The following is a 17,500-nucleotide window of genomic DNA, read 5'->3' as shown; positions in this document are numbered from 1 at the left end:
GTGGGTCTGATGGACCCGTTGTATTTTGTGGCTTTTAATGCCTCACAATCAAACACTTTTATATTAAAAATACTGAACAGATGTTTATTGGGATAAGGTAAAAATCTGTTCAGTATTTTAACATAAAAGTGTTTGATTGTGAGGCATTAAAAGCCAACGGGTTCTGCACCTGCGGTTCCCACACAAGGTTGCAACATTGTTTGTCAACACTGTCTGCTCTCATTTTCTCGCACATTTGACCCTCTGGTGTTCTGTGAACCTACACTCTGTCCTCATACTTGCCCAGCTTGAGACCTCCGAATTCGGGAGGTGGGGGTGGGGGTGGGTGTATATTGTAGCGGGGGTGTATATTGTAGCGTCCCGGAAGAGTTAGTGCTGCAAAGGGGTTCCGGGTATTTGTTCTGTTGTGTTTATGTTGTGTCACGGTGCGGATGTTCTCCCAAAATGTGTTTGTCATTCTTGTTTGGTGTGGGTTCACAGTGTGGCGCATATTTGTAACAGTGTTAAAGTTGTTTATACGGCCACCCTCAGTGTGACCTGCATGGATGTGATCAAAAATGCCTTGCATTCACTTATGTGTGTAAAAGCCGCATGTATGAACAGATGTTTATTGGGATAAGGTAAACATCTGTTCAGTATTTTAACATAAAAGTGTTTGATTGTGAGGCAAACAAGAATGACAAACACATTTCGGGAAAACATCCACACCGTAACACAACATAAACACAACAAAACAAATACCCAGAAGCCCTGGCAGCACTAACTCTTCCGGGACGCTACAATATACACCCCACCGCTACCTCCTACCCAGAAACCCCGCCCACTTCTCTCAGGGAGAGCATGTCCCAAATTCCAAGCTGCTGTTTTGAGGCATGTTAAAAAAAAAAAAGCACTTTGTGACTTCAATAATAAATATGGCAGTGCCATGTTGGCACTTTTTTACATAACTTGAGTCGATTTATTTTGGAAAACCTTGTTACATTGTTTAATGCATCCAGCGGGGCATCATAACAAAATTAGGCATAATAATGTGTTAATTCCACCACTGTATATATCGGTATCGGTAATTAAGAGTTGGACAATATCGGAATATCGGCAAAAAAGCCATTATCGGACATCTCTAATAAAAACAAATAATCAATGGTTATTTTTTGCCAATACTTTAGTATGTTTGCTATTTTTTACCTCAATTAAAGTTAATAATGTAGCCGTTATGTATGCATGTTTATCCACACCTACACCAGGTGGGAATAATAATCTGCAATCAACAATCAATCTCGCTGCAGCCAAACATTTTTCTGCTCTTATGTTGCTCGAGCTTTTCTTTTCTTTCTTTTATCCTCTGCACCACTATTTTTTTTTTTTTTTTTACTTTGATCGTCCATTTTTTTGTTTTTTCCGTGAGCTTGTCTTGTGTCATGGACTGATCATCATCATCGTCATCAAAGATGATTGGACGAGGGCGAGCCTCCACATACGTGGGCGGGACCTCTGTAGACTCTCATATTGCCAACGGGCCAAAGAGCCTCGACAGACCGGGGCCAATCAGTCGTCACCTCTCCGTCTCTGTTGTGGCTGGAGCAGCATCTCCCGGCCCGGCAGGGTTGCCATAGTTACAAGACGGGCCGCGACAAAATAAATCAATCAACAAATAAATGGCCGTTGTTGACCGGCCAACCGTGAAAACTCTTGGTGCTCCCGATGGCTATATATATATATATATATATATATATATATATATATATATATATATATATATATAAGAAATAGTTTAATTTCAGTGAATTCTAGCTATAAATATACTCCTCCCCCCTTAACCCCGCCCACCTCAACCCCCGCAAATCTCCCGAATTCGGAGGTCTCAAGGTTGGCAAGTATGCCTAAATGGGATAAACCCTTTTCATGCAAGATAACCTGAAATATATGCAGAATATTTTCAGCACTTCTTCAAAGGGTAGAGTATGTTGTTGTTTTTCACGTAACCTTTCTGACATTGCAGCTCGGGCTCCTGTGAACGTTGCATTCTGGGAGTCTGACCAGCTGTCTACAAAATAGCTGTAACATATTTGCCTGTCATCGCTAAGGTTACCTCCTGTTTGATGTACATGAGTACATGCCATACGGAGCCCCCAAATGTAAAAGCATCTTAACAGCTGACCTACATAGAGCCTGGAACATCTTGTTGGGAGAAGTCTTTGATGTGCCGCTGCCCCAAGTCTCATCTGTCGCCTCTTCAGGCACAAACGTACTTAGCATGGAATTAGTTCTAAGGTTGACGTATTTTGATAGCTGATGTGAACCTTTTCTTTGAAACGATCTGCTCGACGGTCAACCGCAGGAAAAACTAGGACAGGAAGCATTTGAACTACTATAGGGAAAATGACTCCTGGCAATTGTGTAATGTTCATATTGTTGTTACCCAGCCAGCGTTTGTGGGTCTGATGGACCCGTTGCATTGTGTGGCTTTTAATGCCTCACAATCAAACACTTTTATGTTAAAATACTGAACAGATGTTTACCTTATCCCAATAAACATCTGTTCATATATGCGGCTTTTACACACACATAAGTGAATGCAAGGCATGAGGGTGAGGGTGGCCGTATAAACAACTTTAACACTGTTACAAATATGCGCCACACTGTGAACCCACACCAAACAAGAATGACAAACACATTTTGGGAGAACATCCGCACCGTAACACAACATAAACACAACAGAACAAATACCCAGAACCCCTTGCAGCACTAACTCTTCCGGGACGCTACAATATACACCCCCGCTACAATATACACCCACCCCCACCCCCCCACCTCCCGAATTCGGAGGTCTCAAGCTGGGCAAGTATGAGGACAGAGTGTAGGTTCACAGAACACCAGAGGGTCAAATGTGCGAGAAAATGAGAGCAGACAGTGTTGACAAACAATGTTGCAACCTTGTGTGGGTACCGCAGGTGCAGAACCCGTTGGCTTTTAATGCCTCACAATCAAACACTTTTATGTTAAAATACTGAACAGATGTTTACCTTATCCCAATAAACATCTGTTCAGTATTTTTAACTCAAAAGTGTTTGATTGTGAGGCATTAAAAGCCACAAAATGCAACGGGTCCATCAGACCCACAAACGCTGGCTGAGTGACAACAATATGAACGTTGCGCGGGAAATTTCTCTGCCAGTTTCTGCGTCCCACAGGGATTCTTCTTTTGTGTTTCTGCACCTAGCGTCCCGGAAGACTTAGTGCTGCAAGGGATTCTGGGTATTTGTTCTGTTGCGTTTATGTTGTGTTACGGTGCGGATGTTCTCCCGAAATGTGTTTGTCATTCTTGTTTGGTGTGGGTTCCCAGTGTGACAGTGTTAAACTTGTTTATACAGCCACCCTCAGTGTGACCTGTATGGCTGTTGATCAAGTATGCCTTGCATTCACTTATGTATGTAAAAGCCGCATATATTATGTGACTGGGCCGGCACGCTGTTTGTATGGAGGAAAAGTGGACGTGACGACAGGTTGTAGAGGACGCCCAAAATATTGTTGTCTGGGTGGAAATCGGGAGAAATTCGGGAGAATGGTTGCCCCGGGAGGGGCACTGAAATTCGGGAGTCTCCCGGGAAAATCGGGAGTGTTGGCAAGTATGTCTGTCCTCCTCCTGTCTAGTCCTGGTGTGTGTGTGTGTGTGTGTGTGTGTGTGTTGCGTTTGGTACACAAAACATCAATTTCCACACTGCTATTAGCCCATAGGGGTTCTTCTTTTGTGCTTCTGCACCTGCGGTCCCCACACAAGGTTGCAACATTGTTTGTCAACACTGTCTGCTCTCATTTTCTCGCACATTTGACCCTCTGATGTTCTGTGTGCCTACACTCTGTCCTCATACTTGCCAACCTTGAGACCTCCGAATTCGGGAGATGGGGGGTGGGGGGGCTGTTGAGGTGGGCAGGGTTGGGGGGGCGACGGGGTTTGGTGTTAGCGGGGGTGTATATTGTAGCGTCCCGGAAGACTTAGTGCTGCAAGGGATTCTGGGTATTTGTTCTGTTGTGTTTATGTTGCGTTACGGTGCGGATGTTCTCCCGGAACGTGTTTGTCATTCTTGTTTGGTGTGGGTTCACAGTGTGGCGCATATTTGTAACAGTGTTAAAGTTGTTTATACGGCCACCCTCAGTGTGACCTGTATGGCTGTTGATCAAGTATGCGTTGCATTCACTTATGTATGTAAAAGCCGCATATATTATGCGACTGGGCCGGCACGCTGTTTGTATGGAGGAAAAGTGGACGTGACGACAGGTTGTAGAGGACGCTAAAGCAGTGCCTTTAAGGCACGCCCCCAATATTGGTGTCCGGGTGGAAATCGGGAGAATGGTTGCGGCGTCTTCAGTAATGCGGACGCTGTTATCGATCCGTTGTGGTGAAGAAGGAGCTGAGCCGGAAGGCAAAGCTCTCAATTTACCGGTTGATCTACGTTCCCATCCTCACCTATGGTCATGAGCTTTGGGTTATGACCGAAAGGCCAAGATCACGGGTACAAGAGGCCGAAATGAGTTTCCTCCGCCGGGTGGCGGGGCTCTCCCTTAGAGATAGGGTGAGAAGCTCTGTCATCCGGGGGGAGCTCAAAGTAAAGCCGCTGCTCCTCCACATGGAGAGGAGCCAGATGAGGTGGTTCGGGCATCTGGTCAGGATGCCACCCGAACGCCTCCCTAGGGAGGTGTTTAGGGCACGTCCGACCGGTAGGAGGCCGCGGGGAAGACCCAGGACACGTTGGGAAGACTATGTCTCCCGGCTGGCCTGGGAACGCCTCGGGGTCCCACAGGAAGAGCTGGACGAAGTGGCTGGGGGGAGGGAAGTCTGGGCTTCCCTGCTTAGGCTGCTGCCCCCGCGACCCGACCTCGGATAAGCGGAAGAAGATGGATGGATGGATGTTTTTAATATTGTTGTGCAGCACTTTGGAAACATTTTGTTGTTTAAATGTGCTATATAAATAAAGTGGATTGGATTGGATAAGTGTGTTCATGTTGGAAATAAACTAAAGAAAGAAAGAAAGAATCCTCAACAAAACTTCAGGAGATCCTGTTTCTTCATGCTGTTAACTATCTGTCCAGCTGCACATGCTGGAAACGACGAGCCAGGGGCAGAATAGTGAATTTAGCCGTTATATTTACTCTGCAATTGGAACCATTGGAGCCTGCATTACAGTGTCCTGATTTTTGTTTTCCTGCCAATGTTTCGCATCATTTCCATTGTCCAATTCCTAAATTGTTTTGCCTGCGGAATCAAGATTGCTTTGCATGTAAAACTAAACGTGTCTTTCATCCCTGGTCCAGGCTACCGTCGGCCTCATCCGAAACCTCGCACTGTGCCCAACCAATCAAGCCCCCCTTAGGGATGCGGGGACCATCCCGCGATTGGTCAACCTATTATTAAAAGCTCACCAGGACACACAAAGGCACGCCTCTTCATCCCAGCAGACATATCAGGTCTAAAGAATCAAACGCCAACATATTTGTTGTATTTTTAATTGTTTTTTTTTTCTCGTTAATCCCTGTCTTTGACGCCTTCCCCCTTTTTTTCCTCAATATCTGACTAGGATGGTGTTCGTATGGAGGAAATTGTAGAGGGCTGCACAGGTGCACTTCACATTCTGGCCAGAGATCCTATAAACAGAGGGGAGATTGCCAGCATGCAGACCATACCACTGTTTGTGCAGGTACATTCTCATTCAAGTTGCACGAAGAAAAACAATCATCTGTGTATGACACAAGTGCAAGGAAGTCCCTCGTCCTGCTGTATGAGACGGTGATATTATTATGTTGTCCTCCTTTTATTTAAAACACCAGAATTAGGTATCTTTTAGGTCAGGGGTGCTCATTACGTCGATCGCGAGCTACCGGTCGATCTCGGAGGGTGTGTCAGTCGATCACCAGCCAGGCATTAAGAAAATAGTCCTAAAAATGAGCGATCATAAATCTTCACTATGACGTCACTTTCGTCACTTGATTGACATTCACGGCACCCGAGGGTCTTCTGAGATGACGCTGGCTGCTGCCAGCTCATTAAAATTACCGACTGGGAGGCGAGAAACACTTTATTTCAACAGACTCTGGCGCCGTACCTGTCGTCGAAACTCCAAAGACCGACTGCACAGTTGCACAGTTGCGCTAACAAAATAAGAGTCTCAGAAAGCTGGCGCGCACAAGCTAGCAAGCTACGGGGTTTGCCGACAATGTATTTCTTGTAAAGTGTATACAAAGGAGTACGGAAGCTGGACAAATAAGATGCCAAAAACCAACCACTTTCATGTGGTATTGGACAGAAAGGAGGACTTTTTTTCTCCTCCATTCGAAAATGCGGACATTATCAGCGCCACTGTCTGATTCCAATCAATGCAAGTCATCAGAATCAGGTAATACACCAACTTATATTCTTGTCTTCATGAAAGAAAGGAATCTATATGTGTTAAACATGCATGTATTATCTTTAAACACCTTTAACTTGTTAACAATATTAACTATATGTGTTAAACATGCTTGTATTATCTTTAAACACCTTTAACTTATTAACAATATTAACTATATGTGTTAAACATGCTTGTGTTATCTTTAAACACCTTTAACTTATTAACAATATTAACTATATGTGTTAAACATGCTTGTATTATCTTTAAACACCTTTAACTTATTAACAATATTAACTATATGTGTTAAACATGCTTGTGTTATCTTTAAACACCTTTAACTTGTTAACAATATTAACTATATGTATTAAACATACTTGTATTATCATTAAACACCTTTAATTTTTTAACAATATTAACTATATGTGTTAAACATGCTTGCATTATCTTTAAACACCTTTAACTTGTTAACAATATTAACTATATGTGTTAAACATGCTTGTGTTATCTTTAAACACCTTTAAGTTGTTAACAATATTAACTATATGTATTAAACATTCTTGTATTATCATTAAACACCTTTAACTTGTTAACAATATTAACTATATATGTTAAACATGCTTGTATTATCTTTAAACACCTTTAACTTGTTAACAATATTAACTATATGTGTTAAACATGCTTGTATTATCATTAAACACCTTTAATTTTTTTTAACAATATTAACTGCGTTAAACATGCTTGTATTATCATTAAACACCTTTAACTTGTTAACAATATTAACTATATGTGTTAAACATGCTTGCATTATCTTTAAACACCTTTAACTTGTTAACAATATTAACTATATGTATTAAACATACTTGTATTATCATTAAACACCTTTAACTTGTTAACAATATTAACTATATGTGTTAAACATGCTTGCATTATCATTAAACACCTTTAACTTGTTAACAAAAACATATATTTCATAAATAAGTAAATATAAATGATATATATGAATGAGGTAGATCCCCACGACTTGATCAATTGAAAAGTAGCTCACCTGCAGAAAAAGTGTGAGCACCTCTGTTTTAGGTCATATTGAAAGTGAGCTTTTCAAAGTAAACAAAGATTGTGAAGAAATATTAGCAAGGCGTGAGTGACACGATGACGACATACACGATATTGCCAAAAGTATTTGGTCACCCGTCCAAATGATGAGAATCAGGTGTCCTAATCACTTGGCCCGGGTGCAGGTGTTTAAAATCAAGCACTTAGGCATGGAGACTATTTCTACAAACATTTTGTAAAAGAATGGGCCGCTCTCAGTGATTTCCAGCGTGGAACTGTCACAGGATGCCACCTGTGCACATACTTGCCAACCCTCCCGAATTTCAGTGCCTCTCGCGAAAATCTCCCGGGACAACCATTCTCCCGAATTTCTCCCGATTTCCAGCCGGACTTAAGGCACGCCCCTTCGACCCGAGTGAGGGCAGCCTGTCGTCATGTCCGCTTGGCCAACCAAAAAAGTAACCACAGAACACTATACAGTATAGTGTTCTGTGGTTACTTTTTGGTTGGCCAACGGTTTACGTTGTATTGCGCACCCCAACAGCAAGTGTGGCAAGTCTTTTTTTTTTTTTTCAAAACTTTTATTTATAACATTCAACATTTACATACAATCAAAACAAAAATTCAAAACAAGTACAGAAACAGTACAAAACAGCACCAGGGGGTTTGTAAACTTAATAAAGCAAATAAAGAAGAAGGCAAAATATACAAACCCCGTTTCCATATGAGTTGGGAAACATATGAGTTGGAACATCCATCCATCCATTTTCTACCGCTTATTCCCTTTTTGGGGTCGCGGGGGGCGCTGGAGCCTATCTCAGCTACAATCGGGCGGAAGGCGGGGTACACCCTGGACAAGTTGCCACCTCATCTCAGGGCCAACACAGATAGACAGACAACATTCACACTCACATTCACACACTAGGGCCAATTTAGTGTTGCCAATCAACCTATCCCCAGGTGCATGTCTTTGGAGGTGGGAGGAAGCCGGAGTACCCGGAGGGAACCCACGCAGTCACGGGGAGAACATGCAAACTCCACACAGAAAGATCCCGAGCCTGGGATTGAACCCAAGACTACTCCGGACCTTCGTATTGTGAGGCAGATGCACTAACCCCTCTCCCACCGTGCTGCCCTGAGTTGGAACAATGATTTGCAAATCATTTTCAACCCATATTAAGTTGAATATGCTACAAAGACAACATATTTGATGTTCAAACTGATAAACTTTTTTTTTTTTTGCAAATAATCATTAACTTTAGAATTTGATGCCAGCAACACGTGAGGGGCACTGAAAATCGGGAGGGTTGGCAAGTATGGTGGGAACAGTTTGGAGCGGGGCCCCTTCCTCCTCCAACATGACTGTGCACCAGTGCACAAAGCAAGGTCCATAAAGACATGGATGACAGAGTCTGGTGTGGATGAACTTGACTGGCCTGCACAGAGTCCTGACCTGAACCAGACAGAACACCATTGGGATGAATTAGAACGGAGACTGAGAGCCAGGCCTTCTCAGTGTGTGACCTCACCAATGCGCTTTTGGAAGAATGGTGGAAAATTCCTATAAACACAGTCCGCAACCTTGTGGACAGCCTTCCCAGAACAGTTGAAGCTGTAATAGCTGCAGAAGGTGGACCGACATCATGTTGAACCCTATGGGTTAGGAATGGGATGGCACTTCAAGTTCATATGTGATTGAATGTATTGTAATAGCTGTTATATGACAGACTAATGGAAAGACAAACCAATGAACACAAAGAGGCATTTTTAGTCTTAAACTTGATTGATTTTTTTTTTTTTCACCAATACAATAATTAATACACGTAACTTTTGTGCCCAGCTGCTTTACTCGTACGTGGAGAACGTCAAGCGGGTTGCTGCCGGAGTTCTGTGCGAGTTGGCGCTGGACAAACATTCTGCAGAACTCATCGATGCCGAGGGAGCGTCAGCACCACTCATGGAGCTGCTGCACTCCAACAATGAGGGAATCGGTAAGCCCATTTCTCCACACACACACTGCTGACTACATATAAGATGCTTTTAAAAAAGGCTTAAAAACCTTTCTTTTAAAAAAAAAACCTTTTTTTTTTTAGATATATGCATACTAGTTCTAGCTATTAGGCAGTTCTACACTGCAAAAACTGCAATATACCGTATTTTCCGCACTATAAGGCGCACCTAAAAACCACAAATTTTCTCAAAAGCTGACAGTGCGCCTTATAACCCGGTGCGCTTTATATATGGATAAATATTAAGATTCATTTTCATAAAGTTTCGGTCTCGCAACTACGGTAAACAGCCGCCATCTTTTTTCCCCGTAGAAGAGGAAGTGCTTCTTCTTCTACGCAAGCAACCGCCAAGGTAAGCACCCACCCCCATAGAACAGGAAGCGCTTCTTCTTCTACTGTAAGCAACCACCCGCCCGCGTAGAAGAAGAAAAAGCGCGCGGATATTACCGTACGTTTCATTTCCTTTGTGTGTTTACATCTGTAAAGACCACAAAATGGCTCCTACTAAGCGACAGGGATCCAGTTCATGAAAAGACGCAATCTCTCCATCCGCACACGGACTACTATTTCACAGCAACTGCCTAAAGACTTTCAAGAAAAGCTGGCTACTTTCCTTGCATATTGTAAAAACAAGATAGCTGAAAAAAAGATCCGGCCAGAGAACATTATCAACATGGACGAGGTTCCACTGACTTTTGATATTCCTGTGAACTGCACTGTGGATACAACGGGAGCACGTACGGTGAATATTCGCACCACAGGGAATGAGAAGTCATCCTTCACTGTGGTTCTAGCTTGCCATGCTAATGGCCAGAAACTTCCACCCATGGTGATATTCAAAAGGAAGACCTTGCCAAAAGAGACCTTTCCAGCCGGCGTCATCATAAAAGCTAACTCGAAGGGATGGATGGATGAAGAAAAGATGAGCGAGTGGTTAAGGTAAGTTTAAGTTTACGCGAAGAGGCCGGGTGGCTTTTTTCACGCAGCTCCGTCCATGTTGATATACGACTCCATGCGCGCCCACATCACGCTGGTTTTTAATATATTATTAAAGTTTGACTGACCTATCTGACTGTTTTTTTGACATTCCTTTAGCGCAGTTAGATGCGGCTTACAACACGGGGCGGCTTATAGGTGGACAAAGTTTTGAAATATGCCGTTCATTGAAGGCGCGGCTTATAACCCAGGGCGCCTTATGGTGCGGAAAATACGGTAAGTAAGATTAAAAATCTCAAATAAGGGTGATATTTGCTTATTTTCTGTCTAATAAGATAATTCTTCTCACTAAGCAGATTTTATGTTAGTGTTTTACTTGTTTTAAGTGTTTTGTGCCTAAATGATCTCAGTAAGATATTACAGCTTGTTGCTGAGATTTGATGACCTATATTGAGTAAAACATGCTTGAAACTAGAATATCAACTGTTGCAAAGCTGTGTCATCAACACTCACAAGTATAAAACTACTTTTTTAAAGTAATCATTTCTTATTTCAAGCATGGAAAAAAAAATCATGACTTTGACACAATTGTGTCTCATAATTAAAACAGATGACAGCCAAATGGACTTTGCTGTTTTATTTTCAATGAAACAATAGAAAATACGTACTCATATAGTAGTACAGTTGTTATTAGTGAGAATATACTTATTTTAAAGGGGAACATTATCACAATTTCAGAATTGTTAAAACCATTAAAAATCAGTTCCCAGTGGCTTATTTTATTTTTCGAAGTTTTTTTTCAAAATTTTACCCATCACGCAATATCCCTAAAAAAAGCTTCAAAGTGCCTGATTTTAACCATCGTTATATACACCCGTCCATTTTCCTGTGACGTCACATAGTGATGCCAATACAAACAAACATGGCGGATAGAACAGCAAGCTATAGCGACATTAGCTCGGATTCAGACTCGGATTTCAGCGGCTTAAGCGATTCAACAGATTACGCATGTATTGAAACGGATGGTTGTAGTGTGGAGGCAGGTAGCGAAAACGAAATTGAAGAAGAAACTGAAGCTATTGAGCCATATCGGTTTGAACCGTATGCAAGCGAAACCGACACGACAGCCAGCGACACGGGAGAAAGCGAGGACGAATTCGGCGATCGCCTTCTAACCAACGATTGGTATGTGTTTGTTTGGCATTAAAGGAAACTAACAACTATGAACTAGGTTTACAGCATATGAAATACATTTGGCAACAACATGCACTTTGAGAGTGCAGACAGCCCAGTTTTCATCAATTAATTTACTCTGTAGACATACCCTCATCCGCTCTCTTTTCCTGGGTGTCTGGCAGCAGATTTCTTTGACTTTATCGTTGGAAATGCATCTGCTTTGAGTGTCGCAGGATATCCACACATTCTTGCCATCTCTGTCGTAGCATAGCTTTCGTCGGTAAAGTGTGCGGAACAAACGTCCAATTTCTTGCCACTTTGGCATCTTTGGGCCACTGGTGCAACTTGAATCCGTCCCTGTTCGTGTTGTTACACCCTCCGACAACACACCGACGAGCAGGCCCGGCCCTAACCAATATGGCGCCCTAGGCAAGATTTTAGGTGGCGCCCCCCCACATCGGCAGTGAAGTGTATATACTCACAAGAAACCGAATAGCTTTGTCTTTGACCTTTTTTTTTTTACTTACAACTATACCTAATATATAAAGTATACCGTACAACCCTAGGCTCAGTCTTTCTCCCCACAAGGGTATTTTGCTAATCTATTCAAATGATATGTGAAAACAACATAATTCCGGATGAAACACATACTCTGCAATATTAAATTGCCTCCAGTCTTCTGTTATTGACGTTAGTAGGCCGATGCAGACCTGCCCACGTGGATTCTGGAGATAAAAGTAGGCATTATAAAATGTGCTGAATTTCATTAAAAAAAACAAGCTTAAAATCACTACTGTGTCTATTTTAGGATAGGATAGGATAGGTCTTTATTCGTCATTGCACAAGTACAACAAAACTATGTTTTCAGCACAAACCCATTCAAGATTAGACAAACAAACAGTGTACAGGGTTACAGAACAGGAACGCTGATGGGTCGCCACGAGGCGCCCTGTAAAAGATAAGAAAAAGGTAAAATGCTGGGGAAGAAGATGAGTAAAAAATACAATCTAGACTGGGCTCCTAAGGGGGCCTAGTCTGGAGTGGGAAAAAAACCTCCATGCCATGCACACATAAACATGCTACATTTAATCTCGACAACTCGCAACACGGGGGGGGGGGGGGGACCCTGGAGGTCGACTACTGCTATGAAGCGCTGCCAGCCGTCCATCACCTCGAAGGGGAATCAAGCGATGGTGAAGGGGGAGGGGTTGTATATGCCCATTGTCTTGGGTGTGTTGATGTAGTGTTCATGTTCATAGACTGGGGCTGTTCTGCATGCAAGCAAAAGTTCGACTCCAGGTGTCGTTGAGGAGGGAGAGAGGTCAAAAGCATCCATCATTGAGGTGTCCTCTGGGATGTTTTCAGAACAGCCTGCTCCTGTTGTTGGAGCGTCAAGGCCATTCGAGGTAGTCAAATCGTAGATTAAGATTTTTGTATTTCCGCGAGCAGACATTACAATGGCTTGTCTGTTCTATTCGTCCATGCTGGCCCTCATATCCAATGTTTCCCTTACCAGCTTTTCCATGATGTGATCCATCTTGCGATTCAGTTCAGAAATCGCCCCAGTCTGTGATGCCACAGCCCGGCCCAAACCTTCCATTGTGACGTACAGCCTTTGGGCCCCTTGAGTGGCTGCCATCCTCTTACGATACACCAGAGCAATGCCCATCCCAATCAGCAGGTGCCCCACGATCACGGTCCCAAATAGTTAGATGTCTTCCACGTTCTTGATGGAAAGGACTGAGAGGCACATGATTCTCCAGCAGCAATGGTTCCATCAGGGCAGCCAGGCTCCCCAGAACCTCTTTTCCTCGTCGAACAGATTTTGTCAATTGAGTCGAGAGCCCAGCTGATAATTTCCATGTCTGATGTTAAGATTTGGAGGACAGCGCAAAGAAAGAGGCTTCAAAAAAGTGTAGACAAGACAAAAACAAAGAGAGCAAGCAGGGAGAAGAAGGGAGCGGAAAAAAATGTGACCGCCCTCACCAGAGGCAAGACAGAAAGGAGGGACTTTGACCTGTAAACACTCTTTACAGGTAATAATACAAAAGGCTGAATGTTTTCGAGAAATTGTTGGCGATTCTTACAAGTCAGAAATTGTTGGAAAATGATTAAACGTAAACAAATCGGCTTTCCGTTTGGGCAAAATGTCAACTCTGACGTCTCTCCACAGCTACCTACGCTGCAGCAGTGCTGTTTCGGATTTCGGAGGACAAGAGCTCAGATTACAGGAAAAGAGTGTCGGTGGAGCTTACGCACTCGCTCTTCAAACACGACCCCACTGCCTGGGAAATGGTAAGATCCCTGATAGAATGTTGCTAGCATTGCTTTTGTTTGGAAAAGTATTCATACAAGACCATACCCACTCATGAAAAAGAGACCGATTCAAACGCAAATGTCTTCAGAATATGAGTTCATAAATACATTTATGACTTTACTGGTCAATAAATACGGTATATTCATCACTCTGTTGGAGTTAATTGTAGTATTTATTATTATTGAAACCATTTTAATTTTCAATATAAAATTGACCTGCTCAGTGGCCTTGTGGTTAGAGTGTCCGCCCTGAGATCGGATAGGATTGGATAGGATTTTATTGTCATTGCACAAGTACAACGAAGCTATGTTTTCAGCACAAATCCGTTCAAGATTAGACAAACAAACAGTGTACAGGGTTACAGAACAGGAACGCTGATGGGTCGCCAAAGGCGCCCCGTAAAAGATAAGAAAAAGGTGGGGAAGAAGATGAGTAAAAAAATACAATCTAGACTGGGCTCCTAAGGGAGCCTAGTCTGGAGTGGGAAAAAACCTCCATGCCATGCGCACATAAACACGTTACATTTAATCACGACAAGTCGCAACAGAGGGGCGGGGAGTTGGGGCCCTGGAGGTCAACTGCTGCTAAGAAGCGCTGCCAGCCGTCCATCACCCCGAGGGGAGACAAGCGGTGGTGAAGGCGTGGGGTGGGAAGGGGTGTGCATACTTGCCAACCCTCCCGAATTTTCCGGGAGACTCCCGAAAACCTCCCGGGACAAATATTCTCCCGAAAATCTCCCGATTTTCAGCCGGAGCTGGAAGCCACGCCCCCTCCAGCTCCATGCGGACCTGAGTGAGGACAGCCTTTTTTCATGACGGGAGGACAACAGGGTGACAAGAACTAAATCATCCAGACTAGAGATAAATTGTATTATTATGTTCATTTTACCTAAATATAAATATATTTATTAATTAAAAACAAAACAAAAAAAACAAACATTTTTTTTATATTTTGCTAAAAACATCACAATTAATTGTATTTTTATTTGTATTTTTTTGTGACTCCTTATTACATCCAGCCATAGAATTATACATTAAAATAAACATATTTGAAATAATTGATTTTAAATTTTCATAATAATTAATTTAAAATGACCATATTTAATTATTAAAATAATTGCTTGTTTATCAACAACTTTAGCATTTTATTCATTACATTTTGAAACTCTCAGAAGCCAAGTTATGTTATATTCCTTAATATTTATTTATGCAAGTTTGAAGTATCAATTATCTAAACACAGTTTTGTTTGCATATTTTCAGGATGTAGATTTATATATATATATATATATATATATATGTAATACTTGACTTGGTGAATTCTAGCTGTCAATATACTCCTCCCCTCTTAACCACGCCCCCAACCACGCCCCGCCCCACACCTCCCGAAATCGGAGGTCTCAAGGTTGGCAAGTATGGGTGTGTGTGTGTGTGTGTGTGTGTGTATGTGCCCATTGTTTTGGGTGTGATGATATGATGTTCATAGACTGGGGCCGTTCTGCATGCAAGCAACAGTTCGACTCCAGGTGTCGTTGAGGAGGGAGGGAGGTCAAAAGCGTCCATCATTGAGGTGTCCTCGGGAGTGTTATCAGAACAGCCTGTTCCTGTTGTTCACAGCGTCAAGGCCATTCAAGGGAGTCAAATCATAGATTAGGATGTTTGTTTTCCGCCAGCAGACAATACAATGACTTGTCTGTTCTATTCGTCCGTGCTGGCTGCTCTCGTATTAAGTTTTTCCTTTTCAAGCTTCTCCATGATGTGATCCATCTTGCGATTCAGTTCAAAATCGCCACAGACTGTGATCCCACAGCCCGGCGCAAACCTTCAATTGCGACGAACAGCCTTTGGGCTCCTTGAGTGGCTGCCATCGTCTTACGAATTGCAATGCCCAGCCCAGTCAGCAGGTGCCCCGCGATCACGGTTCCAAATAGGTAGATGTCTTCCACGTCCTCGATGGAAAGGACTGAGAGGCACATCATTCTCCATTTATCCCAGGAATATCTCACAGCAATGGTTCCATCAAGGCAGCCAGGCTCCCCCGAACCTCTTTTCCTCGTCGAAAAGATTTTGTCAATTGCGTCGAGAGTCCAGCTGATCATTTCCAGGTCTGATGTTTAGATTTGGAGGACAGCGCAAAGAAAGAGGCTTCAAAAAGTTCAGACAAGACAAAACAAAGAGAGCAAGCAGGGAGAAGAAGTTGAGCGGAAAAAAATGCGACCGCCCTCACCAGAGGCAAGACAGATCGGTAGGTCGGGAGTTCAAACCCTGGCCGAGACATACCAAAGACTATAAAAATGGAAACCATTACCTCCCTGCTTGGCACTCAGCATCAAGGGTTGGATTTGGAGGTTAAATCACCAATGCCACCGCTGCTACTCACTGCTCCCCTCACCTCCCAGGGGTTGGAACAAGGGGATGGGTCAAATGCAGAGAGTCATTTCACCACACCTCGTGTGTGTGTGACTTATCAATGGTACTTTAACTTTAACGTTAAAAACATCCTATCCATGTTAAATGAAAACCACGCTATTTTGATGTGTGGAACATCACCAAAGCAACAAAAATACACGAGTCAAAAAAACTCCTGACAGGATCCTGACTAGATAAGTGGTAAAAAAACAAAACGGATGGATGAATATGACATTGGGTAGACTCCTACTTTTCTGAATGCCGTGAGTCAAGAAGCAATGTATTGACGTATCAGACAGTAGCAGTTATGTTGTACTGCTAAAGGAAAAATGTGTTTTAAATCCTGCTGTAATTGTTTCCAAATGGGAATAATTTGCAGTCCATAAGTGAGTCCATGTTTGGTTTAGGGCAAACATGCATTGTGCATTTTATCTTCAGTGAATCCATGCCAACAGTTCTGTTTACTATTTCATTTCACACCATTTGTTTGTCCATTAATACATTTTCATGCTTTGAAAATGCTTAATTTAGGCCAAAAATGAATAGAATATGCTTAAAAAAATATCTGCGATAGATACGCGGTGAAGGACGACTACCGTATTTTTCGGAGTATAAGTCACACCGGAGTATAAGTCGCACCTGCCGAAAATGTATAATAAAGAAGGAAAAAAACATATATAAAAAACTGCGACTTATAGTCCGAAAAATACAGTATATACAACAAAGATATGTTCTTCTGTCTTGCCTCTGGTGAGGGCGGTCACATTTTTTTCCGCTCCCTTCTTCTCCCTGCTTGCTCTCTTTGTTTTGTCTTGTCTGAACTTTTTTGAAGCCTCTTTCTTTGCGCTGTCCTCCAAATATAAACATCAGACATGGAAATGATCAGCTGGACTCTCGACGCAATTGACAAAATCTTTTCGACGAGGAAAAGAGGTTCTGGGGAGCCTGGCTGCCCTGATGGAACCATTGCTGCGGGGTACGTGAGAGATTCCTGGGATAAATGGAGAATCATGTGCCTCTCAGTCCTTTCCATCGAGGACGTGGAAGACATCTACCTATTTGGAACCGTGATCGCGGGGCACCTGCTGATTGGGCTGGGCATTGCTCTGGTGTATCGTCAAATTCGTAAGACGATGGCAGCCACTCAAGGAGCCCAAAGGCTGTTCGTCGCAATGGAAGAGTTGGGCCGGGCTGTGGCATCACAGACTGGGGCGATTTCT

General features: G+C 42.8%; 1 protein-coding gene across 5 annotated transcripts in view; it reads left to right on the top strand.

Annotated features, from left to right (window-relative positions):
- Positions 1 to 17,500, top strand: part of LOC133615305 (junction plakoglobin-like) — a 327,845-nt gene that overhangs the window by 254,009 nt on the left and 56,336 nt on the right. For all 5 annotated transcript variants that reach the window (XM_061973808.2, XM_061973810.2, XM_061973806.2 and 2 more), the window contains 4 exons: positions 5,311 to 5,463; positions 5,574 to 5,693; positions 9,277 to 9,427; positions 13,731 to 13,852. In XM_061973808.2, coding sequence (XP_061829792.1) covers positions 5,311 to 5,463; positions 5,574 to 5,693; positions 9,277 to 9,427; positions 13,731 to 13,852 — 546 coding nt within the window. The remainder of the gene's footprint in view (positions 1 to 5,310; positions 5,464 to 5,573; positions 5,694 to 9,276; positions 9,428 to 13,730; positions 13,853 to 17,500) is intronic.

The sequence above is a fragment of the Nerophis lumbriciformis genome, linkage group LG22, assembly GCF_033978685.3.
Source record: "Nerophis lumbriciformis linkage group LG22, RoL_Nlum_v2.1, whole genome shotgun sequence".
Classification (NCBI taxonomy): Eukaryota; Metazoa; Chordata; class Actinopteri; order Syngnathiformes; family Syngnathidae; genus Nerophis; species Nerophis lumbriciformis.
This window is presented reverse-complemented; position numbering and strand designations above follow the sequence as displayed.